An 18,389-nucleotide genomic window follows, 5' to 3' on the forward strand; every position below is an offset into this window, starting at 1 on the left:
CTCTTTTTGCTGTAGCCCCAGGCTTCAGTGAGCCAGCAGAAGAGAGCCAGGCTTCAGTGAGCCAGCCTCCCTGCGCCAAAAGCTCTCCTTTTTCTTGCTCCGATTTAGAGGTCAGTGAGGCACTTTTTTCCCCATCTTCTGGCCCTCTCCAGTGACTGAAGTTGTGTTACATTTTATCACCCATTTAAGGAATCCTGCTGCTGCAGTTGTCAAGGCTGGGGGCTTAAGTAGGAAGTGCTGCCCCTTCCTCTTCCATCAGGCACTGTTTCTTCATGCCTCAACCTCACAGGCTTGTTTTTCTCTCGCTGCTGGGTCAGAAAGTGTGTGCAGAGAATAGTATTTGCTGTATATTTTCTGAGCTTTATTTTCTCCTGTATCTCCCATCTAGCCCTGTGGCACTGAGACCTACATACCTGTTTTGAGACTGCCCTAGTGCATGCAAAACAGCCTGCTGCTTTTGCTGTCTGAAAGGAAGGGAAATGCTACTTCTGTCTCCTGCTCGCCCACACTGCTGGTCAGCAATGTCTTTTGGTTTTTACTTATCTCAGTCTTCTGTCAGATTCTTTGCTTGGTGAAAGAATACATTAATGCCTATACTGTGCTTCCCTTGCTGTCTAGTTGTTCTCCCTTCCCCAGTTCTCTGCTGTTGCTCTCACCACTGATTTCCTTTGCCTCTTTGGTGCACCACATTCCTCTCTGTTCATATTCCCGTTACCATTGCTTGGCTTTCCCTTGTTCTCATCCTCAGATTTCCTTAGTGCTTCTCCTCTCTTAGGTTTCCTAGCTGCCTCAATTTCCCTTGGAATGTCGCTTAACCTCTTGACTTTGTGTTGGTGTCCTTCCCTATCCCACATTTCCCCCTGTCCTTGCAGGTAGGTTGGCTGTTACCATTTGTTCACTTTCACAGGAAATTGTTCTCACTTTCTTCCCCCTGTCCCTGTTAAATCATCTCACAACATCTCTGCTCTACCTTTTGCTGAGGCTGAACCTTCACCTAAGCACTAGCCCCTGTTTAGTCTCCCATGGCTGAGTGAAGATTGAGCTGCCTCTCTCCAGGTCCTGTGTGACTGTCCTCTTAAGAGCTGCCTTTGGAAGTGGGGTGTTGATGCAATGAACTCCAGCTGGCTGACTGGATCTGCATTCTGGTTCCATGCACAGTTTTTGTTTGTGCTCTGCAGCCCTGCCTCTGGTGTGAAAACCCTGCTTGTGCTAATGCTCTGTATGCAGCATGATCCTAATTTGCATTTCCAGCCACATCCATGTTTTCTCTTACCAAGCCCAATACAGCAGGGGTTGGTAGCAGGTAGGTACCAAACATTTTGCATTCATGTAAAGGCAGTGAGGGAAGTTTGCATGTCCCTAATCCAATCCCCTGCTCACAACAGGCCTAACCCTAATGGTAGATTGGGGAGTTGAAGGCCTTCTAAATTATTATGCTCTCCAGTTTTTTCACTTTTCCCAATGCACACAATGGTGGCAGGGCCTATCACCAGTGAAAATTTGTAAGAGATCCCAGCATGACCTTTACCAAATTCTTGGGCTTACAGGACACAAACTAACCTTTCATAGAGCCATAAGTGAGTGGTCAAAGAGGGTAGTTCAGTACATGTTTTTCCACCCATGTTTCTTGATGTGTTTCTGCTGTATTTCTTCCTTCAGTGTCGTATTGATTTGCTGCTTAAGAACCCAAGAAGTCAGAATCTCTTGGTGATGGCTTTACCACCCAGCCAGAAAAAAATGTGCTTTCAGGTCCTTACACCTCTAGCCACAGTGCTCCTCATTAGCTTCCATCCTTGTCAAGGAAATGGTTGTGCTGTCATTGTTTATTCTGCTTCACCACTGCAGTTTCCTCTCTTGAGCTGCTGAGCCTCATTATGATTCCAAGTTTTCTTGAGTTGCAACCCCCTGAGTTCAAGTTTTGGGTCCCAGGCTCTTAGCTGTTGTGCCTGTGTGTGCTGAGGTCTTTCTGGTATGGGAGGTGCTCAGACCAGCCCTTCTCTGGGGGAATGCTCTAGGGGTGGTGACCTGATGTGAGTCTTCATGGAAAGAGCATCAGGAAAGCAGATAGTGGCTACTCTGATTTTCTTTAGGAATCTGCTGTTTGAAATGATGTCTGACTCAGAAGTTGCATCAGTATGTTTGTCTTAGAGCCTTTGGTGAATTTTTTTTTCTGCCAGTGACTTGTTGATTTTTAAACCACATGGTGCCTTTGGTCTTTATGATGTCTTGTGGATGCACACAAGAACTGTGTTTAAATTCCTAATGTATTTTCTTTTGTTTTTTAAGCCTGCTGCCTCTTCCTTTCTGCTCTCCTACTTCAGTTTCTGTAAGATATAGCAAATAAAATGGTCCTACTACAGTCCATGTGTCCCCAGGGGGAGCCCTTTTCCCTACCTCTGTACCCCACTTCTGTATTTTTTCTATTTTTACAGTGTTCTTGTCAGTACTTCCTTCATGCCCTAGCCTGCCTCAGAGACCTGACCAGACACATCCTGCCACTTTCTCTCCTCTCAGTTGGCCCCTGCTGCTCAGAAGCCTTTTGGCAGGCAAGGAAGGACTGAAAGCAGCACAGCAGCTCTTCCACCTGGAGCAGCAAAGTGGCACCAAAGACAGGCCCACCAGACACACCTCTGTGCCAGAACAGGCTCTGCCAGCTTCTCTGCATCGTGGTCCCTTGCTCAAGTAGGAAAGTGTTCCTTTGCACGCACAAGGGAGAAGAGAAACTTTTATGTGACTGCTATGTTGAGTGTGGCAAAGCATTGTCTAATATTTTCTGGTGTTTTTTTAGATGTGTAGTTTGAGAAATACAAAATTTTAAAACTCTGTACCTGTCCACGACTTTAGCAAGAGTTGTAGGTGCAGAGATCCCCTGAAAAATCTGATGCTTGCTGAGTTGGGTTTTTTCCCTGAAGTGTTTCCATTGCTCTGTTGCATTTCTGAAGCAGAAGTGACACCTAGTGTTGAGTCGAGGGCAGGTCCGTGTCTGTCACACGTGCTTGGATGGGGACACCAAAGGGTTTAGGAGCACAGCTTGCTAATGAAACATGAAATGCTGAATTAATTTTCTAAACGTGCAGCTGTAGACACAAAATGTGGTGCTGGGAAGCTAAAACCTTTTGAGGGTCTGTGATGCCTTCCCTTGGCTTCTTCCCACTGCTGAGCTTGGGTCTTTGTGTTTGTGGAGTCCAGCTTAGGAGCTATTCCATGGAAAACGATTTGTACATTTATTACAAAACCCAAAAACCAACCCAGCTGGGTTCTGATGTTTTGAACTAGAAGTTACTCACAGACAACCTGTTGCCTTTTCCTTCTTCTGGGAAGAGGAGACTTGGGAAAGGAAATAATAGTTAGAAAAGATCTTCACTTTGTTTTCTGACATCTGTGTGTTGTCAAGTGAGACTTATAAGGCTTTTGTCGATCTGTGTTTGCTGTGCCTCTCTTTTCAGCACAATTTCTTTAGAGCTCACTCACAGTGTTGTGACTGAATATGCAGCAGTCATCCAATAAGATTCTGTCACCTCTCTTTTTGCTGAAAAAGTGGTGTTCAGCCTGTTCTACTGAAGAGTAACAACTGGGAAGTGCAGCAAACAGAGGAAAGCAAAAAAAAGAGGAGTTTGTGTGAGATACAGGCTAGGCAAAATAAGGGCCTTTTTTTCCCAAACTCTGAAGGGTTTGGTAGTGAATGCATTTATTAGCATGTAGGCTGTTCACAGTTTAGGGTTCTGTGGTCCAGTGGCATTTTCCTATGTTGCATTTTTGGGGGCTGTTTTGCTTGAGAAACAGAAGTTGGAGAGTGAAAAGTGGGAAAGTAACTTTATTTTTGTGATGAAGAATTACATTTCTAGCACTAACAACTGCTGAGTAAAACCCCAAAAGCCACCCTTTCCAACCACAAAACCTCCTCTAAAATAAAGGAACCAGTGTTCTGCTGCCTTGAGTCCAAAACTACCAGACAAAAACAGCAAACAGAAACTGGGGTGGCTATACTTCATGTGTGATTTTATTGTTTTTTTTAATCCTTTTGTCTTAAAGTAAGGAGTAAAAACAGATGAGTACTAAGATACAAACTAAGATATCTGCAGTGATAGAGCAGGTAGGAGCACAACAGGATCTGGTGAGTGAAGGAGTTTGTTGTTAATTAGATTTTTCTACCATTCTACCTTTTCCAGCAATGTGAGGTGGGTGCATATGTGACATCCACAGCTTTAAGTGATATTGTTTTATCATCCTGCAATCTAGTAGTAAATAGTCTCGAAAGAAAGAAAGAAAGAAAAAAAAAAACCACCCAAAAACCAGTTTTATGAAAAAGATGAAAATATTTTAATCTTTATTCTTCCCTTCCTGGAATGTTTTTTGCATAACTGCACATTTTCAAAGAATCTGTGTGTCATTGTTCATCTTGCTCCTTCTGTTGCTTTTCATGTGCTGAGGGCAATAGAGGAAGAGGGATTTATCCTTCTTTTATCTTTTCACTTTTGTCTGATGCTTTCAGATTTTGAGATACCACTGTTTCTGCAGGAGGGGGATAAGAGAAATTTTGGGAAACATTGTTTCCCATAAATTTGCTCCACCCGAAGTGGTGTGTCCAGCTCTGGGGACCTCAGCACAAGTCTCAGGCCATGGACCAGTTGGAATGAGTTCAGAGGAGAGACATGAAGATGATCAGAGGGCTAGAGCACCTCTCCTGTGAGGGAAGGTTGAGAGAGCTGTGGTTGCTCAGCCTGGAGAAGGCTTTGGAGTGACCTTATTGTGGCCTTCTAGTACTCAAAGGGGCTAAAAGAGAGCTGGAGAGGGATTTTTTGACAAGGGCACACAGTGGGAGGACAAAGGGGAATGACTTTGAGGTGAAAGAAGGCAGGTTTAGTTTAGGTATTAGGAACAATTCTTTGCTGTGAGGGTAGTAAGGCACAGGAACAGATTGCCCAGAGCAACTGGGAATTCCCTATCTCTGGAATAGTTCAAGGCCAGGTTGGATGGGACTTTGAGCACCTGGTCTAGTGGAAGGTGTCCCTGCCCATGCCAGGGGGGTTGGAATGATCTTTAAGGTTTCTTTCAACTCAAACCATTCTGTGATCCATAAGGAATAAAAGCAAACAAACCCAACCCACAAAGAAAACTCCATAAATACTTCCAATATCAACACCACCCTGTGTTGTTCTGCATTGTTCAGTGACTTACTTCCTTGTGCATGAAGCACCATATATGTGAGATTCATGATATTAAAAGCCATTTAGTTTTCAATCCAATAACACTAGGACAGATGGTGAATGACAACCAGGAACTCATTTCTGTTTGTGAAGCTGGGAGTATTTGTACAGAGATCCTTTACCACATTTTTGCAGTAGCACAAAGAACATGGTAAAGGATTCCATCACATAGCATTCCATCATATATCATCTTTTGATTTTCCTCAAAGCCACAAAAAGCCCCACTGCTGGCTTTGGTGCTCTGCAGGAGTACTTGCATGGCTTAGGAGTTCACTGTTGGCTGAAATGTAAAATTGAGAAATGTTAACCACTCTCTACCATAGCTGAGATACACTCAGACTCGGGCTTTGTGATGCCTTTGTGGCTCATACATTTGGTCAAAGGTGCTTTCTGCAGGTCCTGGGAAAGATGGGAATGTTTAGTTCATGATTAATTATGTCATTACACATTATTTGATTTTTTTTTCCAGAAACACAAATAATAATTCAATGAGTAAAACATATTAGCAAGCTAAGAAGAATGAATGTTGTTCAATGGCTGTGTAAATCCATCCTATTCTAGGCTGTTTTAGTCCCTCTTTCAAGCATTCCTCACACTGGTGTGCTCATTCTTTCTCCATTCTCTTTACCAGACAGTGGACACAATGGTTCAGGAGTGGAATGGGGTATTCCCCTTTCCAGCAGCACTGAACTGTAGGCTGAGGTCACTGCAACACACAAAACACGTCCTAAATGTGATTTGCCTGTTCAGAAAATGGACTTCTCATCCAGCTGTTGCTATAAAGTGAGGGCCTGTTTCTCTTCAAAACCCCAAAATTTCAATTTACAAATTTCAATTGCTCTGCTTCCAGCCTCTGCAGAGCACCAAAACAATGGACCACATGGAAAAAACCCCAAAGCCTCAAGTATTTTTATGCTGGCTTAATTTTGTGATCTGGCACACCATGGGCTCCGCCAAGCACCAGTGAAAGAGATACAGCATGAGGATTCGGCTGGACCGGGTGTACAGGCTGCTTATTTTGCAGGGATGAACTATCTCCCTTCCCAGCTCCCCATCTTCTCCAGTTACTTCCTACCTGACAGAGCAGGGGTGCCTCAAGTGAATGAATGAAGATCCAATTGCTTTCTCCAGCAGCAGAACAGCCTTCTGACATGCTAGCCAATGAACCTGTCTGAAAACATATTACAGACTGAGCCTGCCGTGAGAAAAAAAGAAACAAAAATATTGCCACTGCAGCTCTGCCAGAGCCTTCTGGCTCTGCTTTAGCAGCTCTGCCTCCCTGCAGCTGCTCAAATGGCTATGTAGGTGAGGAAGAGAATTTAATAAAACCCCACTTAAATGCCCCCTCTGCCAAGTGGACATGTCCCAAAAAACCCTTTGGAAAATCAACATTGTTTATTATATTTGCTTCACAGGTAAAGAAAAATTTGCAACAGGCAGAAAATTTCTACTGCCTGCATGTCACAAAGTACCTTGATAAATTTTTATTACTGTGATTAATCTGCTTCTGGAGGAGAAGGACAAACAAGAACCAAAATTCTAAGGTTTTATCAAAGGCTTATGCTTCAATAGACTTTTGACCCAAAGCAATAACACAACTGGTTGTAGAAAGATCAAAATTTAAATAAAATAGTTAATTATTTTTGTTCACTTATTGACCATTTCTCAGTTCTGTTGACTGAAGTGTTTCACAAGACTTCTGTGCACATATAAATGCAGGGAGGTGAGATGCCCTCCCCAAACAGCAGCCCTGCCCTGGAGGAACTGCGCTCAGTTCTCCCCAGCCCTGCAGCTGACATCAAGGTAAGAGGCACACTTTGCTCAGGAGAGCTGGAAGGGCTCCTTGGGCAGCTGCTGTGAAATGCAGGGGAAGGGAAGGAGGCTTTAGCTGAGAGCTGCAGCACAGTCGTGAGGGTCTGCTGCGTGCATGTGCAGAGACTGAACCCATCTTTCAGGGCATGAGGAGATGGCTGCTGCAGGAGAAACAAACCTTACCAAGGGAGGGGCTGGAGGGGGCCAGTGATACACAATTCTCAGAGGTGAAAGAGAAAATATTCTACAAATTTATCTTGGTCATGGGATCTTTATGTTGTATCAGCAAAATTAAATGGGTCATTAGTCATACTTTTTCTACAGGTAGAAAGTAATTCTAGTAGTGCCTAATCAGTCAGTGGGTCTGAGCTCAGGTCCTCTCAGCTTCCATATATGCTTTTATAACTGTGAAAAAATACATGTTTTTAAACATATGAAGGTTTTTTCCCAAAAAAAGTGATTCAGGTCTTTAAATTTTGATACACATGTCTTGCATGTTTACCATATTATTATGGCTTTTAATCTTGCTGGGTATATCTGTCTTTTCCCATCCCTTCTCAGAATCAGCTAGAGGAATAGCTTTTTTAGTCTCATTTATTTGCCCTGAAATGTAAATCTTTGTTTCAGTAACTGTTACATGATTTGGAGAGGGAGCTGTTATCATAACTGATCGCTCATTACTATTCCTGCAGCTGTTATTAATAAACACTCTGGCTTTTTAACTGAACTCAGACGACTGTGGGGAATTATATATGTGTATTGGTAGTAATGTTAGGAAAAGACATTTAAAACCTGAAATTTAGTCTGATTTAAAGAGCTGATGCTTACAACTTGATTGCTTCTCAGTGTATGTCAAGAGAAGGAATCTCTTGATTTCAGTAAAATTCCATATAAAAGAGAAATAAGGTGTTTCAGTGAATTTAAAGTTCATTTCTGCCCTTAAAAGATAGGGTTTCCCCTCCTGATGTTGTGTAAAAAATTCATTTTCTTTTAAAAATTAATTGCATGTCTCACTACTTTTATATTGCATTCTATGTGGCTCATGAAACCTACTCCAAACAATGAGGGCCAATTTCTAAAATATTTCTCAACTGCAGCATCAATTATCAACAGAAAGATTTATCATGAGTTGTATATTTTATTTTGTTATTATTTAGGGTACACCAATAAAATGTTAAACAAAATGCTCAGGTGTCCCTCACATGTATACATATTAAATGAAGCTGGACTGTTGTGGTGTACAAATCTCATTTTACTTTTTTCCTCCAAATTGAAATTTCTGTGTCTTGTCCTCGCTCTTTCACAGCTGCTGCTATTTTTATCTTTTGCTAAAATTGTTTTACATTTCCTTTTTACCTTTTGTCCCCTCTGGTTTCCAGCATTTCATGTCTGGTGTGTAAAGGCCTCTTACAAGCATTCCTTGTTTTCTGTTTTCACTTTTTGTAGGCTGCCATCCAACAGCAGAAAATCCAAACCCCAGAAGCCCTGCTGAGATGGGCAAAATCATCGTTTATGAGCATGCCAACTTCCAGGGTATGTCCAAAGAATTCCACACCAACATTGCCAACCTAAAAGATGCAGATTGGAATGATTGTATCTCCTCAGTGAGAGTAATCGGCCATCCTTGGGTGGCTTATCAGCATGCAGACTATAAAGGACAGTTACTGGTACTTGAGGAGGGAGATCATGACTTTGTTGGTAAAAAGATGAATGACAGGATCAGCTCTCTGCAGGTGATCACTGAAGATCTGCACAATCCCCAGATCACTCTCTATGAACATGTTGATTATCAAGGGAAGAGCAGAATAATAAGAGAAGCAACCAACCTGGCCAGGGGACATGACAATGACACCACATCTTCCCACAAAGTCCAAAGAGGTGTCTGGCTGCTGTGTGAGCACAGCGATGGAAGTGGGTTTCAATACATTGCACGAGAGCACGAGCACCTTCCAAGTTACAAGGCAATCAAGTTCAATGACAAGCTTTCCTTCCTGCGTCCCCTTCGTCCTGGCTGTGGCTGTTAGAATGCAAATCCTGTAGTGCTGAGAAAAGATGCAGCCCCGGCAAGAAAATGAAGACCTTGTTCTCTGCCTCTGCTTGCATCACTTTTCCCCAGTGTCACAGGACCATTGGATGTGAGAGCTCTCCTGCCCCACAAGTGGCCTCTGCCATTGTCTGTAATCCATTTTATGTTGGTGCCAATAAAGAATTTTTTGCAATCAGCAGTGGTTTATTTAATGCAGTGTTAATGTAGGTAAACATTTTACTTTCATGGAGAGATGTCTCTGTGTATCCAGATAATGTTTTGTGCAGTCACTTGCAAACATTTTTCATGGATCTCTCCTGCAGAATTTTATCTCTTTCCAGTTTCACTGTTCAGAAACATTGCGACCAGACTAAAGAGCTTGGTAAGCATTTTGATTATTGCTGTGATGCTGAGCCAACTTTCACCTGTAACCTGTATTTAACTATCCCATGAATTATTGTATCTCAAGACATTGATCATAGAATCCTGGAATCCTATGAAGTCTGAGGCTGGGAGGTGCCTTAAAGATCATTCCATGGGCACTGCCATGGGCAGTGACACCTTCCACTAGACCAAGTTGCTCAAAGTCCCATCCGACCTGGCCTTGAATACTTCCAGGGACAGGAAATCCACAACCTCTCTAAACAACCTCTTTCAGTGCCTCATCAACTTCACAGTAAAGAACTTTTTCATAACATCCAATCTAAGTCTCTACTCTTTTAATTCAAAACCATTCCATCCTCATCCTATTACTAACTGCCCACTCAAAAAGCTGCTCCTGCTCTTTCTTATAAGCCCCCTTCAAGAGCTGGAAGGCTGCAATGAGGTCTCCCTGGAGCTTTCTTTTGTCTGAGATTAACAACCCCAGATTTCTCAACCTGTCTTCATAGGAGAGGTGCTCCCACCCCATTACCATCTCCCAGTCTGTGCTCTCATGTCTGGGATGGCCCTGACCCAGGTGCAGCACCTTGCACTTGGGCTTGTTGAACTTCATGAGGTAAGTATGGGATCATTTCTCAAGTTTGTCCAGGTCCCTCTGGATGGAATCCCATCCTTTTGTTGTGTCAGCTGCACCCCTCAGCTTTGTGTCATCTGCAAACTTGCTGAGGGTGTCATTGATAAAGATCTTAAAAAGCACTGGTTCCAGAACAGAACCCTGATGGACACCAGTTATCACTCTTCTACTTCTGGGCATAGAGCCACTGACAACAACTCTCTAGCTATGTGGCTATTTCCCAAATAGTCCACCCTTCAAATCCACGTATCTCAGTTTGGAGATAAGGATGTCAAAGTTCTTAAGGAAGTCGAGGTATGCGAGTGACATTGGTTGGTTTCCCCTTTTGGATGGCTGCAATCCCTCCATCACAGATGGCCACCAGATTGGTCAGGCATAATCTGCCCTTAGTAAAGCCATGCTGGCTGTCTTGGATCATCTTCTTGTCTTGCATGTACCTTAGAATTGCTTCCATGGGGATCTGTTCCGTGATCCTCACAGGCATAGAGGCAAAGCTCACTGCTCTGTAGTTCCCCAGATCTTCCTTTCTCCCCTTTTTAAAAATAAGATATTTCCCTTCTTCCATTCACCAAGGATTTCACCTGAAGGCCATGACTTTTCAAATATGATGGAGGGTGGCTTGGCAACAACACCAGCCAGTTCCCTTAGGACCCTGGGATGCATGTCATCCAGTCCCATAGACTTGTGTCTATTCAGCTTCATCAAGTGGTCTCAAACCTGCTCTTCACTTACAGTGGGAGGGACTTTGCTCCCCCAGTCACCACCTGCAGTTTCAGTGACTCCACAGACAAGGGAAATCTGACTTCCAGTGAAGACTGAGGCAAGGACCACACTGAGTACCTCAGCCTTCTCCACATCCATTGCCACCAGTTCTTTCTTCTTGTTTACTGGCAGGGAGTGGGCATCACACTCTACTTGGCCTCGATTTTCTGCCCAGTGTTCTTGCAAAAGCCTTAGTGTGTCAGTCCATACAGGCAGGCAACTGGCACAACTACCAGCTTGTGGCTGGAACACAAAGAGTAAAGCTATTTCCATTTCCATGGGCTTATGAGCACCCAAACTATACAGGCCAGTTACTCTGGTGCTTGAGGAGGGAAAACATAGCATTGTTGATGAAAGATGAAGGACAGGATCAGCTCTCTGCAGCTGATTGCTGAAAATCTGCACAATCCGCACATGAAGCCCAGAGCACGCTGTGCTATCAACTGCTGGGCTTTGTCCCTTTGAAATAAACACTGCAGGCCGTGCTGACGTGTCAGCCACTCGTGCTCCTCTTTGGCTCAGGTGGGCAGATGCCATGGGGATAACTCAGAATCCATGTGTTTTGGGGCATCTCTTACTGCTTTGCAGCCAGTTTCAGGTTTCCTTGCTCTGTTCACCAAAGTGGGAATTCTAAATTCAATTCCAAGAGCATCTGACATTCTTCCTATTCTAGAACACATGTTTTATAGTGACAAGTCAACTGGCAAATGTCACTTTCTGCCCAAAAGAGTTTGTGGAAGAAATTATTTTGGAAGCCTTATTGAAGTGCCTTGGTCATGTCTGAGAGATCCTTTTCAGAATCTCAGCATGATAATGATGTTACATAGGCACTGTTAATAGGAGAGTGATTATTTTGGATGTCTCTACTTATATTTCCTAGGAAATACACTTAATGATATTTCCTTTTTGAAAACCACCATTTCTTAGAGAGGAAAGAAGATATTCTTTCATTTTCTTGGCATATGTAACTGAGAAGTTCCTTACAGCCAGGAGGTCTCTGAAGCAGACATCTCTGAGTTTTCTCTCTGTTTCTCTTAGGCAAAAAAAAAAAAAAAAAAAAAAAATTACCTCCCAAAGCTGCTGTTCCTCTGATTTTAATCAGTGGACATTCCTGTCTGGCTCTGACTCTCCTGGTCAGAGAGGGGATTTTCTTCACTTTGAGGGTCATGAGCAGGTGGTATAGTTGCCCTTGGGGTGCAGTGCAGTGCAGACCAGCTGGCAACTTCTACACTGCTCAGATAGCAGTACCCTTGGAATCACTTTCTCTGGTCATCCTCACCCCTTACCCTCATGGCAGATTTTAGGAGGCCTCTCAGGAGGATACATCACCAACATGGCATTCCCTACTGTACTTCTCACATGAGGTTTATCCCTATAAAAGCACACTGTGCAATGCTTTTCCCCAGTAAAGACTAAAGCATTGTCACCTCTGCCTGCCAACCCAGGAATAAACTGTACCTGGAGGTCCCAAGCCTTGCTAAACTACACAGGGTATTAAAAAGAGTAAAACGACTGCTTGCAAAATCAACAATCAGCAAAAAAACCTTCACAGAGGGGATTATTAACCCACAGTGCAAATGGACATTTGAAGAGAATGCAGCGTAAGGAAGACTTGTAACAAGTGATATTCCAAAAGGAGATGTCTAGACAAGAAAGCTTAGACACTATAGCTGTGACAGAGAGGTGATACATACACAGACTCAGCTTTTCTTGGCTTGATCAGAACCATCCTCAGAACAGGTTCAGGCTTGTTTGGGTAAACAAGGAATATAAAATGTGGGCTTAAAGTCAGATCTTGTATGCCCAGTAAAAGGTGATGTTACACATTAACCACTTATGCTATTTCTTAATGATGCCTTTGTTTCCGTGTTTCAGGGGTCTGGCAGAGCTCCTTGGATCAGCTTTGTGAATGAGCCACTGTAACGTCACCTGCAGGGCACCTCCATTGCCCAAGCAGCCCTCTGTCAGAGGAGTGGAGGGAAACCAGCAGTCAGGATATGCTGCTGCACATGGCTTAATCTATGGTTTTTTGCCTAGATGATTTAACATTTACTTGGGGAAACTCAAGCTCTTTTCCAAGTACAGAATTCTCTAGCTTGCTGTTTGCAAGCTAGAAAGTTCTTACTGTGGCTTTCTTCCCTACTCATTCCACCTGGTACTGGAATTCCCACAGCACGAATTTACAATATCTTTTAATGTATCCAACACTAAAAAGCCATTGTGGGAAGCAGGGCTGAAGCAACTTATTTTTTCCCCATATGCATCTTCAAACACATCTTCCCTTTATCCAACAACAGAGCTGCCCCACTTTCAATTCAGTTGCTGATGCTTCCTTTAATTTTTTTCTTGGTTTTCTTTGTCAGAGTATTCCTCCTCCTTATGCTGCTGTGTTTTCTTGGCACTGCCTTATTGACTCTGTGTTAATCAGAGCAACACTACAGCAAAGCTTAAATGAGATTCTCCATCCTTGTAAATCAAATCTCAAAAAATGCAAAGCGTGCTGCTGACAAAAGCAGTAATGAGAGACTTTCCTTCAGAGATCTGTAGAGGTTATCAGGAAAATAAATGTGACACAGTGAAATATGTACAGCTTGTTGTTCCTATAATAAATTCCCTTCCCTGGAGCAAACTTTTTTTTGTCATTTACATGGTCCCAAAGCCCAGTCCACTGAACAGTCTCCCCATCAAATCTATATGTTTCCAATTTAGAAAGAAGGAAGTTGTGGGGACCATGTCAAAGGCTTTGCAGAAATTCAGGTAGATGACATCTGTAGCCCTTCCCTTTTCCACTGAGGTAGTCACTCCATTGTACAAGGCCAGTAGGTTATTTGAACTGGACCTTCCTTTGCTGAAGCTGTGCTAGCTGTCTCAAATCACTTCCCTGTCTTTCATGTGCCTACAAATACAGAAAGAGATAAGCAGGAAGCAATATGAGTTACTTAACTATTAACACACCTCCTTGCTGAATCACCCTAACTGAGCAAGTCAGGGTTCAGTGAGTAGGTGAATACTCTGATAAAAGATAAGAAATTTTTATAGATCTCCTTTGAGGAAGTACCATCTCTTGGAGCAGTAGTGCTGTGCTGCTGGCACCTAAATGTCTGTGCTGTCATTCACACAGTGAGTATATGATAAACCTTATCAGGATCAATGGAAACCATTAACAAATAGTGACCCCCAAGGGTCCATTCTGCCACCAGTGCTATTAAATATCTTCCTTGATGTCACAGACAGGTCAGGTGCACCCTCAGCAAGTTTGCAGATGACACCAAGCTGAGTTGTGCGTTGTTTTGCTGGAAGGAAGGGACTGTGAAGAAGGACCTTGAGAACCTTTAGAAATGGCCTGATGTGAACCCCATAAATTTCAGCAAGGCTGAGTGCAAGACCCTGCAACTGGATGTCAGAGCAATCACCAGGAGCAGCGTAGGCTGAGGAATGAATGGGCTGAGGGCAGCCCTGTGAAAAAGGAACTGAGAACAGTGGTGGATGAAAAACTGGACATGACCTGACACTTGCCACCTAGAAAGCCAACTGTATCCTGGGCTGCATAAAGTGTAGTTTGCAGGATGAGGGAGATGATTCTTCCCTTCTAATCTGCTGTGGTGAGACTCTACATGGAGTACTGCATGCAGACATAGGGTTTCCTGAACAAGAGAGACACAGCCCTGTTACAGCAGGTCTAGAGGTGGGCCATGAAAATGGTCAGAGGGCTGGAGAACCTCCTACAAAGAAAGGCAGAGATACTTGGAGTTGTTCAGCCTAGAGAAGACAAGGCTTCTGGGAGACCTTATTGCAGCATTTCAAAATATAAAGGGGCTTATAAGAAAGGCAGATAAAGAGATTTACTATGATCTTTCAAGCTGAAAGAGCATAGATTTAAGCTAGACATTACAAAGAAATTCTTCACTTTTTGGGTGGTGAGACACTGGAAAAGGTTCTACAGAGAAGATGTGGATGCCCCATCCTTGGATTTTCCCCCCCTTAGTCAGTTTGTGGGCATCATCAGCTTGGGTGTGAGTGTTGTGTGCTGGAGGGTAAGAAGGCTCTGCAGAGGGATCAGTGGGCTGAGGCCGATCTGAGGCTGATAGTATGAAGTTCAACCATGCCAAGGGTTGAGTCCTGCCCTATGGTCACAAAAACCCCACACATGGTAGACAGCAGCTGAATGTGAATCAGCTGTGCCCAGGTGGCCAGGAAGGCCCAAGGCACCTGGCCTATATCAGCAATAGTGTGTCCAGCAGGACCAGGGCAGGGATTGTCCTCTTGTATTCTGCACTGGTGAGGCCACACCTCAAGTGCTGCATCCAGTTCTGGGTTCTTCACTGCAAGAAAGACATGGAGGGGCTGGAGTGAGTCCAGAGAAGGGAAATGAGCAGCTGAAGGATCCTGAGCACAGGTCTGATGAGGAGTGGCCAAAGGATCTGGGGTTATTCCAATTAATATGTTCCAATTATTGTGGTTCAGATGGCCTCTGAAGGAGGACAAACATGAAGCCAAGTACCAAGGTTACAGGTCACTCACACTTCAGTGGAATTTTGAACGAGAGCAATGAGATGTCTGGTTGTAGGGCATCGAAACCAAGATAGACTATTTAATGATTTTTGATCCCTGAGCATGATATTGACCATTCCCAGTTCCTTGGAACTGGGTGATTCACTCTTTCACTTCTGCGCAAGTATAAATCCAGGGAGGTGAGACGCCCTTCCCAAACAGCAGCCCTGCCCTGCAGGAATTGCCCTCAGCTCTCCCCAGCCCTGCAGCTGACATCAAGGTAAGAGGCACACTTTGCTCAGGAGAGCTGGAAGGGTTCCTTGGGCAGCTGCTGTGAAATGCAGGGGAAGGGAAGGAGGCTTTAGCTGAGAGCTGCAGCACAGTCGTGAGGGTCTGCTGCGTGCATGTGCAGAGACTGAACCCATCTTTCAGGGCATGAGGAGATGGCTGCTGCAGGAGAAACAAACCTTACCAAGGGAGGGGCTGGAGGGGGCCAGTGATACACAATTGTGGGGGGTGAATGTGACAGTATTTTACAACTTACTCTGGGGATATCTGTAAACCAACACACATATCTAATTAAAACTGGGTAATTTTATAGCCTACCTCATTTTACATTCTCTTCCAAATGAAAATTTCTATGTCATGCCTTCACTCCTTTCCAGCTGCTGCTATGTTTTTTCTGCTAAAAACATTCAACTTTTCCCTTTCTCCACCACACTTCCCATAATTTTGTGTCTGGTGTATAAATTCTTCTTACAAGAGTTGCTTGTTTTCTGTCTTCCTTTTCTTCAGGCTGTCATCCAGCTCCTATAGCAAGGAATCCAAACACCTGAAGTCCTACTGAGATGGGCAAAATCATCATTTATGAGCATGCCAACTTCCAGGGTTTGTCCAAAGAATTCACCACTAACATTTCCAATCTGAAAGATGCAGATTGGAATGATATTGTCTCCTCGGTAAAAGTAATTGGCCAGCCTTGGGTGGCTTATGAGCATGTTGACTACAGAGGCCGATTTCTGGTATTTGAGGAGGGAGAATATGGCTTTGTTGGGAAAGAGATGAATGACAAGATCAGTTCTCTGCAGCTGATCACTGAAAATCTGCACAATCCCCAGATCACTCTCTATGAACATGTTGATTATCAAGGGAAGAGCAGAATAATAAGAGAAGCAACCAACCTGGCTGCGGGACACGACAATGACATCATGTCTTCTCACAAAGTCCAGAGAGGTGTCTGGCTGCTGTGTGAGCACAGTGATGGAAGTGGAATTCAATACCTTGCACGAGAGCACGAGCACCTTCCAAATTACAAGGCAATCGATTTCAATGACAAGCTTTCCTTCCTGCGTCCCCTTCGCCCTGGCTGTGGCTGTTAGAATGCAAATCCTGTAGTGCTGAGAAAAGGTGCAGCCCCGGCAAGAAATCTGAGACCCTGTTCTCTGCCTCTGCTTGTGCTGCCTTTTCCCCCTGTGTCACAAGACTACTGAATGTGAGAGCTCTCTACTGTGCTGCACTGCAGATCTGTACTTCTCTATCCTGCCTTGCACTCTTCTCCTGCCCCACAAATGAAAGAATCATCATGCTAGATCATATGAAAGAGTGTCCACGCTAGAGGAGGCATGCCAGATATGTGAAATCTATTGTACCCTCACCTGGCATTCCAGAGTCCTGGGCTATGGAATGTAGAAGCACTGCATGTTGTTTCTGTTGCTAAGTTAAACAGAAAGTGTTAGTACAGAACCAGCACCACTTCCTTCGTAATTTGCTTTGCAATGCCCTTGTGGTACTGTGACATCTGCCATTGTCTGTAATCCGTTTGGTGTTGCTGCCATTAAAGAATCTTTTGCAATCAGCAGTGGGTCTGTTTCGTGCATCTTTAGAATAGATAAATATTGCTCTTTCATGGTGAGATGTCTGTCTCTGTGTATCCAGAGAATAGTCCATGCAGTCACATGCGAACATTTTTCCTGGATGTCTCCTGGACAATTTTGTCTCCTTCCAGTTTAATTGGCCAGTAACAGTGGGATCAGCTTTGACTCAAAATGTTTTGGTGAGCATGTAGCCTGTTGCTGATCCTGGCCAAACACTCACCTCCAGATTGTACCTAGCTATCACATCCTTGGTTGTATCTCAAGGCAGTTATTGTAGCAATGATACAGTCTTCTACTGCCCTTAATCACATAATGAACAGAATGTTTTAATAAATTTCAATTTTTTAATCCTAATGGTAAAACCTGTCTTGTTTTCTAAACCTGTAATATCTTGATAAGGAATGAGGAATGACAAGGTATATCAGGAACTGATTAGCCATGAGAAAATTCACCTGGAAGTGCAGAGTCTCAGCCCTCCTCCACCACTGCCTAATGACAGCTGCATGCCCTGAGCTGTGCATTGTGGCAGCTGTCCCAGGGCAGCTCTGCACTGCAGTGTTTATGTCCCTCTGTGACCTGCAGTTTGCCCTGATTTCCTTGCACTGGTCTCTGGGCTGGTCAGACAGGAGCTGCCCTTGGCCCTTCTGAACCTCATGAGGTGCACATGGTGCCAGTGCTGAAGCTTGCCCAGGTCCCTGAGCATGGTCTCTCAGGACAGTTCTGTCTGTCTGTCTGTGGCTGCCATGGCCAGCTGAAGCTGTGTTACCTGTGCTGAGACTCGCTGTCTCTCTCAGCTCCCTCTGCCTTCCTGCAGCCTCTCTTCTCCTACCCTCACCCACCAACACAGCCGTGGCCACTTTCCCAACACTTCCTGTTCCCTCAGCCCCCTGCAGGAAATATTTTCACAGCAGTACAGTAACAAACCTTCCTGTTCCACACTGCTTTCTCCACCCTGGCTTCATAACCAGCATGGGACAATATCACCCCAATCTCTATTCTGCCATGAGCAGCAGTATGAAGCAGAAAACCCTGGAGGTTCTTTCTGTCAAAATTGCTTCAAGTAGTCCATACACTCTGCTTCCCAGAGAGGAGTGCAATCCTACAAAACAGCAAAAGAAAGGTTCAAGGAGGGATATGGATGGGGTGGTTTCAGGAACTTTCTCATTTGCTATTGCAAAGCTTTTTTTTTTTTTTTTTTTTTT

At 44.0% G+C, this 18,389-nt stretch overlaps 2 protein-coding genes and 1 long non-coding RNA gene across 4 annotated transcripts; 2 read left to right on the top strand and 1 right to left on the bottom strand.

Annotated features, from left to right (window-relative positions):
- Window positions 1-7: 7 nt before the first annotated feature.
- On the top strand, window positions 8-9,238 carry LOC128783816 (epidermal differentiation-specific protein-like). Of its 2 annotated transcripts, none has more exons than XM_053934920.1 (2): window positions 8-110; window positions 8,466-9,238. In XM_053934920.1, the coding sequence occupies exon 2, from the start codon at window positions 8,513-8,515 to the stop codon at window positions 9,041-9,043; it is 531 nt and encodes a 176-aa protein (XP_053790895.1). In that variant the 5' UTR covers window positions 8-110; window positions 8,466-8,512; the 3' UTR covers window positions 9,044-9,238. The 2 variants fall into 2 exon arrangements, with proteins under 2 accessions (XP_053790895.1, XP_053790896.1); XM_053934921.1 differs by lacking the exon at window positions 8-110 and adding an exon at window positions 4,168-7,010.
- Window positions 4,341-17,110, bottom strand: LOC128783817 (uncharacterized). The gene is made up of 4 exons (XR_008429248.1): window positions 16,969-17,110; window positions 8,376-8,507; window positions 6,283-6,378; window positions 4,341-4,425 (listed from the first exon to the last, which is right to left on the bottom strand). It is a non-coding gene; the product is annotated as an uncharacterized LOC128783817 (long non-coding RNA).
- LOC128783815 (epidermal differentiation-specific protein-like) lies at window positions 15,243-17,002 on the top strand. Its single transcript, XM_053934919.1, has 2 exons — window positions 15,243-15,593; window positions 16,109-17,002. The coding sequence occupies exon 2, from the start codon at window positions 16,162-16,164 to the stop codon at window positions 16,690-16,692; it is 531 nt and encodes a 176-aa protein (XP_053790894.1). The 5' UTR covers window positions 15,243-15,593; window positions 16,109-16,161; the 3' UTR covers window positions 16,693-17,002.
- Window positions 17,111-18,389: the final 1,279 nt, after the last annotated feature.

Source organism: Vidua chalybeata, chromosome 2, assembly GCF_026979565.1.
Source record: "Vidua chalybeata isolate OUT-0048 chromosome 2, bVidCha1 merged haplotype, whole genome shotgun sequence".
NCBI classification, from domain to species: Eukaryota; Metazoa; Chordata; class Aves; order Passeriformes; family Viduidae; genus Vidua; species Vidua chalybeata.